The 17,723-nt window shown below is 32.5% G+C and overlaps 2 protein-coding genes across 3 annotated transcripts in view; both read right to left on the bottom strand.

Annotated features, from left to right (window-relative positions):
* Positions 1-17,723, bottom strand: part of LOC147836428 (uncharacterized) — a 719,152-nt gene that overhangs the window by 85,620 nt on the left and 615,809 nt on the right. The gene's annotated exons all lie outside the window — the stretch shown is intronic.
* oca2 (oculocutaneous albinism II) overlaps positions 1-17,723 on the bottom strand; it is a 178,881-nt gene that overhangs the window by 63,638 nt on the left and 97,520 nt on the right. The window contains exons 18-19 of one of the 2 annotated variants that reach the window (XM_087257613.1): positions 17,268-17,376; positions 678-805 (exon numbers count right to left, since the gene is read on the bottom strand). In XM_087257613.1, the coding sequence (XP_087113739.1) occupies positions 678-805; positions 17,268-17,376 (237 nt within the window). Of the gene's footprint in view, positions 1-677; positions 806-16,073; positions 17,377-17,723 lie in introns of both variants that reach the window. The other variant, XR_015493936.1, reaches the window with a different exon arrangement.

Below are 17,723 nucleotides of genomic sequence, written 5' to 3'. Positions count from 1 at the left end.
CTGTCCAGCGAACAAAACAAAGGATTAAACCTACACAAACAGCAAACCCAGCATTTCTGCTGCTGACGAGCTCACTTTCCTCTTACTTAGACTTCCAATCTAATCTCTAAGTCGCTCCCTTTCTCTTTCTTCACTTATAAATAGGATAGATTAAAAAATAAACATAACATTAGAATATTTTATAATAAGAAGTTAAACTTTTTTATCTTTCATGACAATGCACTTTAAATATTCAAGTCTAAAGCAATGCATGTTTTTCCTCTTTCATTCTTAAGTTATAAGGCTTTTTTTATTAATTGTATACAAATATAATTATTTTAAAAGTATATTACTATTAGTTATAAATAGTAACACATTTTGAGTTGATACAAATACATATATTGCAAGTATCTATTATATATGTATTAATAAATGAAAAAAATATATATATAATTTTTGCATTTACTAATCCATTTATTTTACATATACATCTCATTACTGATTCAAAACAGCACGTTGGACACAAAAAAAGTTTTTTTTTTTATTTTGCTGATCAAATCAACATGGAGCAGTTGTTCCTTTCAGCTTGGTAAACAATGACCAGACGTCACTGTAATGTATCACATGCCAGAACACTGGGCTACAGTATGTGGGCGTTTGTGTTTTCAGGCATGTCTGAGTCGTGAGCATTACCATACCTCCATGAGCACAAACAGAGCAGCGAAGAACAACAGCGTGGCCCATTCTACTCTATGAAGAATGATCTCAAAGTCCTGAATGTCAGCAAGCACCAGTAACCACAGAGCCCCCAAGATAGCGATCCAACCTGAGGAGCAAAACATCAAGAAATGAAATGAGAACACTGACTACACAAACCCAATCTTATTTCCTGCTGATGGAAATGAGTCATGCAGGTTATTAAATCAATGAATCAATCGATTCAAAATCAATTAAAACAAATTTGTCAGAGGGTGTACAAAATAAGTTATATTCCAATGAAATGCATTATTTATTTAAACAGAGTTTTCTCTAAACATGTTAGTATTTTTAAGAATGCATATTTAAATAAAACATGTCTTAAAATCTCCAGCCCTTTTGCTTCTCATGTAAATGTTTCTTGATTTAAAAAGTTTGTTCATTTGTTCGTTCATTTGTTTACTTGTTGTTGATTTATTTATAATTTATTTAACAGTGGCTGTTGTTGTAAATGAGTAATGCAAGTAAACAAAGGAATGAACAAAGGAGCAAAGAAACGGACAAACAAATGAATGAATCAATAAAACAATAAACAAACAAATCAATCAATCAAATGAATAAACAAATAAGCAAACAAATGAACAAATCAATCCATCAATCAATTAAATTAATGAACAAATGAACAATTTAATAAACCAATCAATCAAATATCAATCAATCAATTAATCAATCAAGCAATCAAATGAATGAACAAATAAGCAAACACGTGAACAAATCAATCCATCAATCAATTAAATGAATGAACAAATGAACAAATCAATAAACCAATAAACCAATTAATCAATCATCAATCCAACAATCAATCAATCAAATGATCGAACAAATGAACAAATCAATAAACCAATCAATCAATCATCAATCAAATAATTAATCAATCAAATGAATGAACAAATGAACAAATAAATAAATCAATCAATCAATCAAATGAACAAATGAGCAAACAAATAAACAAATCAATCAATCAATCAAATAAACGAACAAATAAACAAATCAATCAATTAATCAATCAAATAAACGAACAAATGAACAAATCAATCAATCAATAAAAAGAACAATTCAATCAACCAATCAAATAAATGAATAAATGAGCAAAGAAATGAACAAAATTAATCAATCAATCTAATGAACGAACAAATGAGCAAACAGATAAATGAATCAATCAATAAATCAAACAAAAACAAATGAGCAAACAAATTAACAAATTAGTATATTAATCAATCAGGAGACGCAGAGGCGCAGTATAAAGTGCTGCCACCTTACAGAAAGAAGGTTGCTGGTTCCAGCCTCGGCTGGGTCAGTTGTCGTTTTTATGTGGAGTTTGCATGTTATCCCTGCCTTTGCGTGGGTTTCCTCCGGATGCTAAGGTTTCCCCCACAGTCCAAAGACATGCAGTACAGGTGAATTGGGTAGGCTAAATTGTCTGTAGTGTATGAGAGTAAATGGATGTTTCCCAGAGATGGGTCGCGGCTGGAAGGGCATCCGCTGCATAAAACGTGCTGGATAAGTTGGTGGTTCATTCCGCTGTGGCGACCCCAGATTAATAAAGGGACTTAGCCGAAAAGAAAATTAATGAATAAATAATAATCAATCAATTGAACAAACAAATTAATTAATGGATCAATTAATCAAGTGAGCAAACAAATGGACAAACCAATTAATCAAATGAACAATTAAATAAACAAACAAATGAATTAATAAACCAATCAATCAAATGAACAAACAAATAACCAAACAAATAAACCAATCAATCAATCAATAAATTAATCAATAAAATTAACAGACAAATGAACAAATTAATAAATCCATAAATCAAATGAACAAACAAATCAATCAATCAAAACAAATCTGCCAGGATTGTATGTAAGGTTAATGTTTCTTGGGTCAGATTTTGTTATTATGGAAACCAAGACAAAAACACTGAGCACAAAAACACTTTTAAACTCATTTATGTATCTGCTGGTTTGCTTATTATTGATTTTTTTTCCAAACACAATCTTATCCTGTTGTTGCACTTAAAATGTTTTAAAGATAATAGAATCCTGAAAAAAAAAAAAAAAACTAAAACAGCCAACGGTGGATAATGCAATGCATCAATCATATGTTACATCTCTATCAGTCATGCTTTCCCCTAACACAGTTTCATCAGGCGATCAACAGCCTTCATGAATCGGCTATTCCAGTCACACAACTCCTCAGTCGACGGGAGAGATCCCAACCAGCGGCATTCAATTAGTAACACGGTCCAGCAAGCCCACAAACAGCCTCATAAATGCGCTGCACATCGATACACTCACACCACAGGTAGACTGAGACGCCACGGTGCAAGACAGGGTTGTCAGGGTATAAGAATAATAGGCCAGTTACTGGATAGTCTTCATTAAATGCTTCTGTGATGTGGCTGATAGCGATCTAAGTACCTCAGTCTAAATAAATGATGGCATCACAAGTACAACAGAGATAACAGAACATAAAAGTGGCAGTTTCCCAGAGAGAGTAGAGCGTGTTAATTAATTCTGCATGCTGTTTTTATTTTTAGAGCATTCAGTTGCATAATGAAAAATACAATAGTTTAGAAGTTTAAAGTTATTTATTTATTTATTTATTTATTTATTTATACTTTTATATTATTTATTTATTTATTTATTTGCTTTTGATTGTTTAACAAGACTGCACTTATTTAATAGAAATTAAAATGAATTACTCTTTTCAATCATTATGTTGTTTAAAATGTAATTGTTTTGTGTGATGGCAAACCAATCATGCTAATAAAAACAATTCAAATTATTGTTGTTGAAAAAGGTTATGCTTGTTTACATTTGTGTGGAAAGTGTTATACTTTTTTAAGATTGACTGGGAAAAAGAAAAAAAAAAGCTTTTTATATTTTTTGAATATTTTATGTTATTAAAGTAGAATCTTTACAATTTCTTAGAAGACATTTACAAATCATTTTACATTTAGGTGAATTGTTGGGGAAATTTTGCATGAGTTGTTTAGATGCATGTGCATGTGTGTGTGAGTGCATGTGTGTATAATAATGCTTCATTTTTTAAATAATTGTAAAGATTTTTTTACCAAGAATATAAAGTTCTTAACAGCAATCTTTTAGCAATTTCAAGTGTCAGAAAATTAATTAAGAATAAATATTTCTGGATTAGCTTTCATACACTACAAATAAATGTAGTCATAGGCAGTGCTGAGGCTAACATGTTACAAGTAACGTAAGTTACATAATATTACTTTTTTAAGTAACAAGTAAAACATTACTTTAAAAAAATAACTAATAATGTGACGCAAGCCCTCTTATAGTTTCATTAATTTGATAAAAAAAAAAAAAAAATCTTCCTAGGTATGGGTTGCGGGTGAAATCTGGCATCTGCTGCGTAAAAACTTGCTGGATAAGTTGGCGGTTCATTCTGCTGTGGCGACCCCGGATTAATAAAGGGACTAAGCTGACAAGAAAATGAATGAATGAATGAAAATAATTTTTTGCTGAAATACAATTAGTCACAATGAATTATGCAGTCAATGAGAGAATATGTTCATTATTTTGATTGCATTGCATAAAAAGAAAAGAGGATTGTCTTAATGGACAGTGATTTAACCTAATAAAATAATAAAAACGTATTAAAACAAATAATAAAAAGTAGCAAACACATTGTTTTAAACGTTCAATAATCTGAATATACAGTACAGCATGTAGCTCTGGGGTCAGGAAGTTTTCAGATAACATGATCCTAATTTTTTTTTTATGTGTTTTTTTAAAGGTAATTGTACGGGAACTGTACGTTATACAGTGTGTTGTAAATTGTAGAGATCCTCTATTAGAAAAGAAAAAAAAAACAAGCTCTATAAGAGATCAAACCTTTGCCAGGTAATAAAAAGTAAAACAAAAGTAAGCAACAAAACTAATTGCTTTTTGGGGAGTAACTCAATATTGTAATGCAATATTTTCAAATGCAACTTTCCCCAACACTGCTCATAGGTAGAACATTTTGTAGCACATACTTTAAACCACTCATGTTTTTATTTTTTGTCTCAAAAATCTTTATAGCACACATGTTAAATAGAGGCTAAGAACATTAGCTGATTTAAACATTGTACACTGCATCTAAAGAACATTGCCAAACATTTTACTACTGATTAGCTGATGTACCATTTCTCAGAAGCCCGAATAAAAACACACTGTGTGTCAGAAACAAAATGTACAAGTGACTAAATCGAGAAGAAAAATTCGACAGGACATGGTTATTTGCCGGAGATAGAAGTCCATCATAATGAGTGTGCCATTTAAACATCAAGGCCGTGCACAAGTAATGCGTCACATGTCAGCCTTTGACCTTTACTATAATAGCCACAGAAAAATAGGCTTTATTCTGGACCTGTGTATTATAATCAAATGCCTGACGTGTGAGAAAAAATGACTGACCGCAAATGTTACAACAAACGGAAGCCATTAGCACAGTTAATGAATGCTTACACACTGAGAGAAAGATTTACAAGCAGGAAGATCAGAGTTTGAAACATATTAAAATGCAGTAGATTATTTTCTGAAGGTTGCATTTTACCCCAGCAAGCGTTAATGGAACATTGATTGTACAATTTCATCCTGATAAAATAGTTCCTGGAAATAAAACCCTGTAATATATTGTTTGTCATCATAGCAACAAATAAATTAAAAAATAAAGACGTGAAAGTGTCCATTTAATTTGCTATTTTGCTTTTATTTGTTTGTTTGTTTGTTTGTTTGTTTGCTCTATATTTATCATTCTATTTCTATTTGGGTAGAGGAAGAGTTAATGTTTGTTTTATGTATGAGTGTTTGGAAACCAGAAAGACATAGTAAGGACTCACATACTGTAGTAAGGTGTTTGGACAATGGTTACATGCAACCCAAAAACATCCCTATCAAAGCTCTGTTGTCAAAATATCTTTTTTATGAGACAATAACAAAGGGCTGTATCTGAAGTGTTCCGTCATGAACACATAAAGGTGGCTCAATAAAAGTTTCACAATGCAAAGAAGATCACAATCTACAACTGTGCACATACACTAGCAATTGCAAACAAAAAAAAGAATATGGTATACTTAAATCATGAATGAGTGAACTTATTTACAGAATATACACAGTAAAAATGATTTGTTTACTTACAAATGAACAAAAAAATGAACATATCAATTAATCAATCGAATAAACCAGTAAATCAATCAAATGAACAAATCAATTATTCAAATGAACAGACGAACAAACAAATCAATCAATAAGTCAATCAAATAAGCCAATCAATCAAGCAAATTAACGAACAAACAAACCAATCAATTAAGTGAACGAATAATGAACAAACAAATGAGTGAACTAATCGATCAATCAATCAAATGAAAAACAAATTAACGAAACGATCAATCAATCAATCAAATGAGCAAACAAATTAACAAAAAATGAGCAAATTAATTAATCAAATGAATGAACTTATCAATAAATCAAACAAATGAACCAACAAATGAACAAGTCGATAAATCAATCAAATTAATACAATGAATAAACCAATCAATCAATCAATCAATCAATCAATCAATCAATCAATCAATCAAATAAACGCACAAACAAACCAATTAATCAATCAGTCAATTAATCAATCAAATAAACATACAAACAAACCAATTAATCAACCAAATCAATTAAGTGAACGAATTAATCGATCAAATGAATGAACAAATGAGCAAACAAATGAATGAATTAATCAATCAATCCATTAAATGAAAAAAACGAATGAATGAATGAATGAATGAATGAATGAATGAATGAATGAATGAATGAATCATTCAATCAATCAATCAAATGAGCAAACAAATTAACAAACAAATGAATCAATCAATCAATCAATCCATCAAATGAAAAACAAATGAACAGATCTATCAATCAATCAAATGAGGAAACAAATGAATTAATCAATCAATTAATCAATCAAATGAATGAACCAATCCATCAATCAAATGAACGAGCAAATGAACAAACAAATGGACAAATCGATCAATCAATCAATTATTCATTCAAATGAGCAAACAAAATAACAAACAAATGAATCAATCAACCAATCAGTCAATCAAATGAATTAACCAATCAATTAATCAATCAAATGAACAAACTAATAAAAAAACAAAGAAACAAATCGATCAATCAATCACATGAACAATCAAATGAACGAATCAATCAATCAATCAAATGAATCAATCAATCTGTCAAATAAACAAACCAATTACTTGATCAATCAAATGAGCAAACCAATCAATCAATCAAAACAAATCTGCCAGGGTTGTATCTCAGGTTAATGTTTCTTGGATCAAGTTTTGTAATGGAAACCAAGACAAACAAACTGAGCACAAAAACACTTTTAAACTGTAATTTATGTATTGATTTATATACAAACACAATCTTATCCTGTTGTTGCACTTAAAATGGTTTAAGGATAATAGAATCCTGGAAAAAAACAGCCAACTGGTGGATAATGCAATGCATCAATCATATGTTACATCTCTATCAGTCATGCTTTCCCCAAACATCGTTTCATCAGGCGATCTGGCTGAATGCAGTTACACTATAAAATGATTAGTTGACTTTACTTAAAATAAGCGAGTAAACATGTTGCTATAAAAACGATTAGTCTACATTACTTTAAAGAAAAATGCAAACCCATTGCCTTAAATTTTTAAATAAACTATGTACATAACTATGAAAATCAAAAATCAGCATAACAGTTTTAAGGTATAATGGATTTACTTACTTGTTCTAAGTAAAGTAAATAATAACCTTTTACAGTGTACAAACTCAGAAATAAAGGCACAAAAACGACAGTATCACTGGGGTGGTGCCTTTTAAAAAAAGAACATTTTTGTACCTAAAAGGAACATTTTTCAAGTCAAGTTAAGCCTTATTGTCATTACGATACATGTCTGGACATGCAGTGGAACTAATTAATCATAAATACACTGAACACTGAACATAAGCCTATTAATATATATATTAATATATATATATGCATAGCTAGCATATACTATATACTTAACTAAACACATAAGATACTTAACTAAACACATAATACAGGCTATACTATTACTTTTACATGAGACTAAACAATGTTGTGCAAACAATTGTGCATTAGAGGTATTAAAGGTGAATATTGTGCAAAAGAGGTATTTATGATTTAATATTGTGCAAAATAGTTATTTAATGTTGTCCTACAAGGTCCACGTTTGTAATTGTATAGGCATAAAAGTGTACCTTTAAGGTACAAATGTGCACCTGATAGGTATAAAAGTGTACTTGTTAAAAAAAGAATCAGTGTTGGCTTTTATCCTCTATTTCTGAGAGTGTAAAGTTTTAACTGAGCATTTTACAATCTCCTCACCACCACAAATTTGCACCTCCAGCTGAATGAAAGTAAAAGTCTTTCAAAATTAAAAGAATCAAAGCAAATAATAAATTAAATACTTTGCTAAGGGCTACCATCCAAATGCAGCTTCATTTTCATGTAAATTTTTGGTACAGCAAAATGAGGGCATTCATAAAATGATTCAATGTTTTGCAGGGATCTGTGAAAACATCAACAGTACAGCCAGTCATATACAAAACCAAAACTTGAGAAACTTGAGAAAAGACTTCTCTGGTGTTTTAATTTCACTATTAGCCAGCATAAGCTTGACATTCACAAAACACTCATAATTCTCACAATTTTTCTGACTCCCAAAATAGTCTTAAATGTCAAAAATCTAACCCACAGCACTCAAAGTAGAATAGTAAATTACAGAGCAATTATCTAAAAATCTAACTTCCACCGGAAAGACTGTTTCCTGCTGGCCAGCCGGAGGTTTTGGGCTTTTACAAGCACTGCCAGTTAGTGAAGTGCCTCAATTAAAAAAAAAAAAGCTGGACAATAGTCAGACAGTTATTATTCAGGTTTCCCACATTTAGCACAAAACAACACACGCATACACACACACTTCTGGGATTACAAGCAGCTCTGGTCAGTAAGTGGCTGCAACAAACTGATATGCTATAAATCATAGTGGAGGGGGGGGGCGACAGTATACTTCCAATTCGACCAAAATTTGATTAAACAGGTGAGTGCCGGAGATTGCCCATGGGAAATCATTTAATAAGGGATGAGAAGGACGAACGGGAGAAAGAGCCAGACATAGGAAGAGAAAGAACAGCAGATGAGAAGCAAGGATTCATCCGCAGTCACACAGAGGACACAGATGTAGCATAATTGTGGAGGAGAATGTATTCATGTGGAGATGTTTTGATTTAAATGCAAAAAAATATCTCACAAGGAAAAGGCAGTGGTGTTCAGAATAGCCAAATGATGAAGACAAAGTTATGTAATAGGAAAGAAGAAAATCTCAGAGACTTGTAAAAAAAAGAGGTATAAAAACAAAGTTGCAATAAGAGAAACTTTAGCCAATAATTTTATGAGGAATAATTCAAACTCAAAATTAAAATAAAAGTCTGAACCTCGCTGATATAATTGCCATTTTTATTTATAATCTTTGTTATGCTGCTCAAGTGTGGTTGAAGATGTGTATGCAAAAAAAAAAAAATCATTATTCCGAAATTAAGCTTTTATTTTTCTTTAACAATCTCTCAATATCCTGTGATTAAGTGAAAGCCTGGGAGAAAGAAAATAATGAAGCTTTAATCTCTGAGACTGTGATTATTAAGGTTGCTTTGCTTCTCATGAGATTAGAAAAAAATGAGTAGCATTAACTTTATATTGTATTTTTTTAGTTAAATTGTATAAAGTCTTTGGGGAGATCGAATAAAACATGAAAGTTCACATCTCTTAAGTCAGATAGATACTTTTGCCTTCTTTTTGCAAGCTGAGAACAGGAAAACGTGGCAACAATTTGCCCAGTCGCTAGCAAAATTGCCTCTTTTAATGAGTCTGATTTCTGCTGTAACATTCAGATGGTAGGGTCAGAATTAGGGATATCCAGATCCAATCACATGATTAGAAATCAGGCCTGATCATGTGGTTTTAAACTCAGAATCAGATGTTACCTTCCGATCAGAACATATAGAGTAAATTATGGATTAAGTCTGAATTATTAGCCCCCTTTTTTTCTTTTATTCTAAATGATGTTTAACAGAGCAAGGAGATTTTCACAGTATGTCTGATAATATTTTTTCTTCTGGAGAAAGTCTTACTTTTATTTTGACTAGAATAAAAGCAGTTTTTAATTCTTTTAAAAAACATTTTACGGTCAAAATTATTATCCAATTTAAGTAACTTTATTCTATAGTCTACAGAACAAACCATCGTTATAAAATATCTTGCCTAAATACCCTAATCTGCCTAACCTAATTAACCTAGTTAAGCATTTAAATGTCACTTTAAGCTGTATAGAAGTGTCTTGAAAAATATCTAGTAAAATATTATTTACTGTCATCATGACAAAGATAAAATAAATCAGTTATTAGAAATCAGTTATTAAAACTATTATGCTTGGAAATGTGCTGAAATGTCTCTTCGTTGAACAGAAAATGGGGTAAAAAGTAAACACGGGGGCTAATAAATCTGACTTTAATGGTATATTTTCATTATCTATGAGCGCATTTAGAGTTATGTAGTGCCACAGAGAAACAGCAACGTGTGCAACATGAATTTACTTTGTTGCAGAGACGCTATTGGTTAAATGCTGGCAAAGTAGAACAGAAGCAGCTTGAAGCAGAAAGCACAAGTATGCCTGCAGTTTAGAGATATTATAAAGTTAACATTGCTATAGCAAACTGTGAGATATGTAAACTTAAGATTGCCTGCGGGTATTTTAAGTTTAGATGCTGTTTGTTTTTATAGTAGATTTTTATATATATTTATATTTATTGTTGCATTAGTCCAAAAGTGAAGAATTTATCTGTTATTTATTAACTATCTCACAAAAGTGCTCTGTTTGTTAACAGAGTTAATGAATTTCAAAATAAGGTGAATTCGATAAAAAATAAGGATCATCCTGGATCTGTTTCTTTGATCTTTATTCTTTTTTTTTTATGTATTATAGTAGTTTCGGATCGGGTTTTGGTATCGGTAGATACTCAAAATCAAATGACTCGGACTCAAGGGCAAAAAAACCTGGTTGGGACATCCCTAGTCAGAATTTACAGATTTTCATCAACACATACATAACAAATTCCAGCACTAGTTCATGTGTGTTGTAAAATGAACCCCAGATTTTCTTCACATAAGCAACAGGACAGTTTTGTCACAACAAAATTCCAGAAAAGTAACTTTTGATTTGCTTTCTGCTTCAATGTTTCCCCATACAGCATTCAACTAAAGAAGGAGGAGGAATTGGGAGCCCTCAGCAGTGCACAGCACAAACAGAGCCGGGAAAAAAATAAGAGAGAAAGAAAGCTCTGCAATTAAAAGAAGTTTGCAGAGAAGCCTGAGAGGCTCATTCATCAAACCCGAAACAACACAGGCATTCCGGCCCGTTGAGTGAGACACAAACACAACCTCATCATGTTCTTCATTTGAAAGCAAATGTGTTTCTACAAGCACCTTCTTTATAAAGAACTCAGCCTCGCTCTGGATGTTCCTGGAAGAAATGAGCTGTTGTGTGTTTTCTACGTTGATTAATCCTCCTCCGTTTCCTCATTCATTATTTGGTACAGCTTGTGTGCTGTCCGGGAGATAAATTATGTCTGGTTCTTAACTTGTTTATTTGTAAATAAATGACGATACATGACGAAGCATTTAATATGCACATCCTTCAGATCTCGTATGCAATAATTAAAAATTTGTTAAAAAGTTTTACTCTAAAATAAATAAATATTTTACTGACAGTGTCCATGTCAATAGATGCCAGTCTATTCAGAAACAAATCAGTCAGAATAATATTCACACAAAAACACCTTCTAAAAAATAGGAAGGCAACAATTAATGTTGAAATATATATATTCAAAGATGATTAAACAGAGAGGTAAGGGTTCATTTTTCATTTTGCTCCAATCCAGCACTAAACTGTTCTGGGGTCATTAGCCAACAAAGGTTGCAAGTTTTGTTGTTACTAACATAGTTTGTTGATTTAGCATTTCCTATATCTTTCGTTCCAACAAACATTTGCAAACTGCATCGCAAACTTGTACGCAAACCTTTTACTCTACACCTCTAGAGCTGTAGTTAGAAGCAAAGTTCCTGGTTTTGTTCTATTCCCCATTATCCCTGTTTATTTAGAACATTCTAACATTTAAACTTGGAATGTTAAAAAAAATTAAGGTCATCTCTCTTAGGTGTAATTTGCTTCAAAAGTATTATAACAGTTCAGTTTTAGCAGTCTTCATATTGACAATTGTGCTCCCTTTATAGTGCACTTTGAAAATATTTATGCCATTTTGAACACAGCCGTGGCTCATGACAAAAGATTTAGGTGACTATTATTTAAAAACAGAATTTGTCTGTTTTATTTGATTTATTTATTTGAATTTGTCTGAATATGGAAAACAAGTGCATGTTTTTACCAAAACTAATATTGGATTTTTGTTATGCAATTGCACAAAAATGATAGGGTTTTCTCTAAAGTAGTTACTCCACCTTGTATAGAGTGTCATTATGGACATTTTATGCTATAAATAACATGGTTCAAATGATAGCTATGCGACAGAAAAACTAGGGTTTTGGAAAACACTCATCGTTACATCGATCTTTTCCCAAATAATGCATCGTACTATAATAGTTCATCCGCGGGTTATGCTGTTGTTTGGGAAATGCACCAGTTTCATTCATAGTAAGAAATTTGGTGTTGTGAACAATTTTATACAGTCTATGGTTGTGAAGTGGAAAGCTCAAACTCCACTATAAAACAAAAGTTTAGTCAGCTGATGGAATATAGACAATACCATTGAACTTTTTCCAATTGTATTTCATTCATAAAAGCTGCTGATACTTCAGTTAAGTGTCTCTTGTCCACTTTTGCATTTTGTTATTAATATACTTTATTTAAACAATATAAAAGTCATTTTTTAAATAGTATTTGCATATTTATTAAAAACAAGTTTTGTTATCACCAAATTTTCTGGACCTTTGACATGGATAAAAATTCAGATTTGGACATTTGAGTAGAGTCTTTGAGAGCTCCAGCTCTATAGTAGTAATACAATAGGTTCAAATGTGTTTTCAACTACACCTGTATTTATCATTGTCCACCAATTGTGATTAAATCAATAAAAAAACATTAAAATACCATATATAAATAAGGCCAGAGCCACATTCTTGTGTAATTTGGATAAAATATGCACCATTACAAGCAAAGCTGTTGGTTTGGTCCATATTTTAGTTAAGCTTGCTATTTAGTATGTGTGTAAATGTACACTGTGACTACATAATTTTTCAACTTTTGACTGCAATCTAGATAGAAATGTGTTTTGTTATAAAATATTCAGTTCAAAGCTCTATATTTTGTTGTTGATTATTAAACTGTTGTGCTTAATTGAGTTTTATGATGTACATTCAGCCAGCAAAGTTGCTGCTGAGACTTCAAGCAGGCTACTCAAAACTCACATTAATAAGCAACAAATCTTTAATAATGTTTATTTATGAAACGTTCGATATCTTGAGCATGTAAATATCTTATTGTCTCACATTGAGAGCATTATTGATATTTCCTTGAAAATGCCTGGCATACAAAAATGTCATTTCAGAGCCCTTTCCCCCTCTAAACAGCTTCAAAACAACCTAAAAATCAAAAAAGTCAATCATTGCTAATGCTGCACATAGAATTGTCCTCCATGATGTTCAGTAGCCAATCATGGAAGAATCAAACTGTAATTGCATAATTTTTTCAGAGAAATGGATGGCCTTGGGGTTTAAGTATCACTTAATTGTCATGAATGTGCTTTTCGCTGGAAAGTCGTGTAGGGCTTTTTGAGCGCAGCGCATCCTGTGTGCTTCACTGCCCTCCAGCAGGCACACTGTATCCTCGCCCATGATTAAATAATCAATATCAAAGGTCAAACAGAGTGGTGATGTGTCAACCTAATGAAAGTCTAATGACAGTCATTTGCAGCCCATGCTGGTCGACCCTGGTTTTGATCAGAACGAGGAACTGAGGAGAATTTGAAAGTAGAACAATGCTGTTTTTCTAAAATGGTAATGTACAGTGATTATTTTTTTCGATCAGGGCCAATTAATTATGTACACAGCTGCGGGAAAGGGAGGGGAGGGGGTTTGTATGAAGAGATGAGACTGAAAATTAAAATAATTTTGTGCCAAAGAATTGTGTCAACCCTTCATAAGATTAAAATGTCCACAAATGAGAATTGTTTATTAATAAACAATCAGATCCAAACAATACAATAATTTAAGTGAACTATCTTTTCTGATTGACCAACTCATACTCACAAATAGCATTTGGTGAAGTTCTCAATCCCTAATTAACCCTTCGCAAAGCCCCGCCCCACTTCTCTATCCGACAAGCTTGAAGGCCATAGTGATGCTTTATCAATTTGTGCACTCCTCCTGAGAAATACTGTAGTGAATAATTTCTGGAAAAATAACATACTGATTTCCGACAGAATCAGACATAAAGCTCTGCAATATGCATACAAGGTATACATTCAGGATGTGAGTGTAGGGGTGGATCTACTGGGGTGGCAGGTGTTACCACCCTGTGAAAAACAATTGCCACCCAATCTGCCACCCACCATTGGTAACACAATAATGCCACAGTCACACTAGACTTGTGCTAGCAAAATTCTGTCATACAGAGCTGCGAAAAGGATCATGTCAAAATCAAAATAATAAGTGTGATTACTGAAGGATCCTGACTCTGAAGACTGGAGTAATGAAGCTGAAAATTCATCTTTATAATCACTGGAATAATTTATTAAATTAAATGATAAACTACTTTTGAACAGTTTTTTTTATAGTGCAATAACATTTCACTATTATGCTGTATTTTTGATTAAATAAATGCAGCCTTGGTGAGCAGGAGAAGCTTATTTTAAAACATTTGAAAATCCTACTGACCCCAAACTTTTGACCAATAGTGTATATATAGTCAGTATATTGCAGCAAGGAGATCATTTTCATTAGGATAAACACAATGATCCTTATATTTTGTATACAAAACTGTCAAACACCATCAACAAAGTGGCAGAATTACTCTTATATACAGTAACAGAATAAGAGAAGTCATATAAATTGGAAGGATCTCTAAACCAGTGGTTCAGGGCTACACCATTGTAAGGACATAAAATTACCCATACGAAAATGAATCTTGTCTATAAAATGTGTCTGAAAATATCATGCAGCCGCATCATCCACTTCTTCATGTTACCAGATATAGTCATTATTATAAATTTCACATCATTGGACTTGTTTAATTAATACAAAACTAACAGCATTAAGTAAGTAATTTGGAATTTGTGGTTGTGGCCAAATGTTTAGAGAGTTGGACTGTGTTCCAAAGGTTGCAGGTTTGAGTCACAGCATCAGAAGGGATTGTTGGTGGGGAGAGTGAATAAATATCCACTTCTATACCACAGCAGAGGTGATTGCCTTGAGCAAGCCACCAAACCCCCAACTGCTCCAGCCAGCCCACAGCTTCGGGTGTGTGTTCACAGGATAAAAGTGTCTGCTAAATGCATACATGTAAGAAACAATAAGGATTTTTATTAAGGGGACTTTAATAAAGTAGAAATGTGAAGTTTGGGGTTAGTGAATCCGTTTCCATTTGTAAAATGCAATATTTAAACTCAGAGGAAACCTTTAGTCTTTTCTTAGTAATATTTGGCAACACAATTGACAACAACAACAGGTGCCAATCAAAAAAAAGTGTGTGTATATAGTTTATTTATACACTACCAGTCAAATGTTTGGGGTCAGTTTTTTTTTTTTTAAAGGAAATTAATTTGTTCATCAAGGCGGCATTTGTCGAATGTAAAACAACTTGTTAAATTGTTAAATACTTATTACAATTTTATATTGCTGCTTTCTTATTGTATGTTGTTTCAAATGAAATATTACTTCAGTCATTATTGCTTTTAATAATATTATAATTAATATAATTATTATTATTAATAATAATAACAATAACAATAATAATATTTAAAATTGCAACGATATCTGTAAGATAGTGTGACTGAAGACTGGAGTAATGAAGCTGAAAATACATCTGTACAATCACTGGAATAACATATTAAATTAATATATAATCTTCCTTTGCATAGTTATTTTATAGTGCAATAACATTTCACAATTTTTACAATTTGTACTGTATTTTTGATTAATTAAATGCAGCCTTGGTGAGCAGGAGAAGCTTATTTGAAAACATTTAAAAATCCAACTGACCCCAAACTTTTGCCAAGTAATGTATAAATAGTATATTGCAGCAAGGAGATCCTATTCATTAAGATAAATGCAATGATCATCATATTTTGTAAACAAAACTGTCAAACACCATCAAAACAGTAGCAGAATAACCCTTATATAACAGAACAAGAGAAGTCATGTCAATAGGGAGGATCTCTAGACGGATCTCAACCACGTTGCTGGAAGACCACAGCACTGCATGTTTTGGATGTCTTCTTTGTCTGTCACAACCATTACTGGTCTTTCAATCTCTGCTAACGAGTTGATGATCTGAATTAAGTGTGTTTGGTTAAGGAGACATGGAAAACGTGCAGATCTGGTGGTCTTCCTGGTTGAGAAACACTGCTCTAGACTATGTTGTTTCATTAGGTTTATTACATTTACAATAGAGTCACACTAAAAGTCACAAACATTCATTAAACATTGCCAGTCCAATCACAGGAAAGATTAGTTCATTAGTCCCAAGTCCTCGCTCTCAAGTCATATGTTAAGCAGTAGTTACCATCCATTGATTGAGGCTATCCACACACATTTCCCTTTCATACATCTGAGAAATAGTGACAAGGGCACAGAATATCAGCTTTATGATTGGCCAGATCAACTGTCAATTAAATTGCCATAAAGAGTCAACTAGAATCTCATTTACAGCATAATAAATACTTCCAAAAAACAGCTAGAACAATAAGCAAGGCTGTGAGGCATAAAGAAAACAAAACATAAAACAAGACTAATTTTGGGGCGAGCAGTACTGACTGTCTTATTCAATCTCACGCTACTCCATTGTTATGGCTTTGCATTTGTGTCTCTTTCTGCATTTAAAGCCCAGCTGCAAACAATTACGAGATCAACCCATTGACGGATTCATGCACACACCAATTAGATCATGGGAAGATGTGGCCAGCTTTATTAGAATAGCATTTGTTTCTCCATTTCTAATCTGTGAAACATAATGCACATAAAATAAAATGGTTCCTCTGTGGCAGAAAGCTGGCACATTTCTGATCATTTCCAAAATAGCTAAGTATTCTTGTGAATCCATTTCCTCGGCTCAAACAGAGAGGAAACAAGCCCTTGTAATTATACAGCGAGGCATGTAAACAGCGGGGTCAGTTCAGCAATAGAAACGGATGAATCCTAATTATTTGTGTCCTTGATTGTATCTCACTTACCCAAATCCAGATGTATGGCAGGAACAAAGGAGTTCAGGAAGAACATGAAAATGACCACACCGAGGACAGTCAAGCACTTCACCAAGAGGACTTTGTCTGTTATTCTGTGCTGTAAAAAAAGAAAGAAACATGAACAACATATTCATAATTTAAAATAAAACCGAATAAAATGCCCTCTTAATATGCTACCAGTGTTTCTGATAGGTTGCTAACTGAAGATACAGTATGTCCTATTTGTTTACAGCTGTGAGGAAAAAGGATCATTGTCTTGCTGAAATATCCACTCTGGTTTCATCTTCATCATCCGGATATAGATGTTCAACTGAAGCAGCTAATATTAATTTACAATAATGAAGGGCAGAGGGTTGCTGAAGAATCTTCGTCCATTCTTCGTCCATTCCATATCCGTTTTCAAACAAAACCGGATCCTTTGCAGAGTAGTCCTCTGCGGATCAG

The sequence above is a fragment of the Danio rerio genome, chromosome 6 (genome assembly GCF_052040795.2).
Source record: "Danio rerio strain M-AB ecotype USA chromosome 6, GRCz13ab, whole genome shotgun sequence".
Lineage (NCBI taxonomy): Eukaryota > Metazoa > Chordata > Actinopteri > Cypriniformes > Danionidae > Danio > Danio rerio.
Note: the sequence above shows the minus strand (reverse complement) of the source record. Positions and strands in the feature narration are given on the sequence as shown.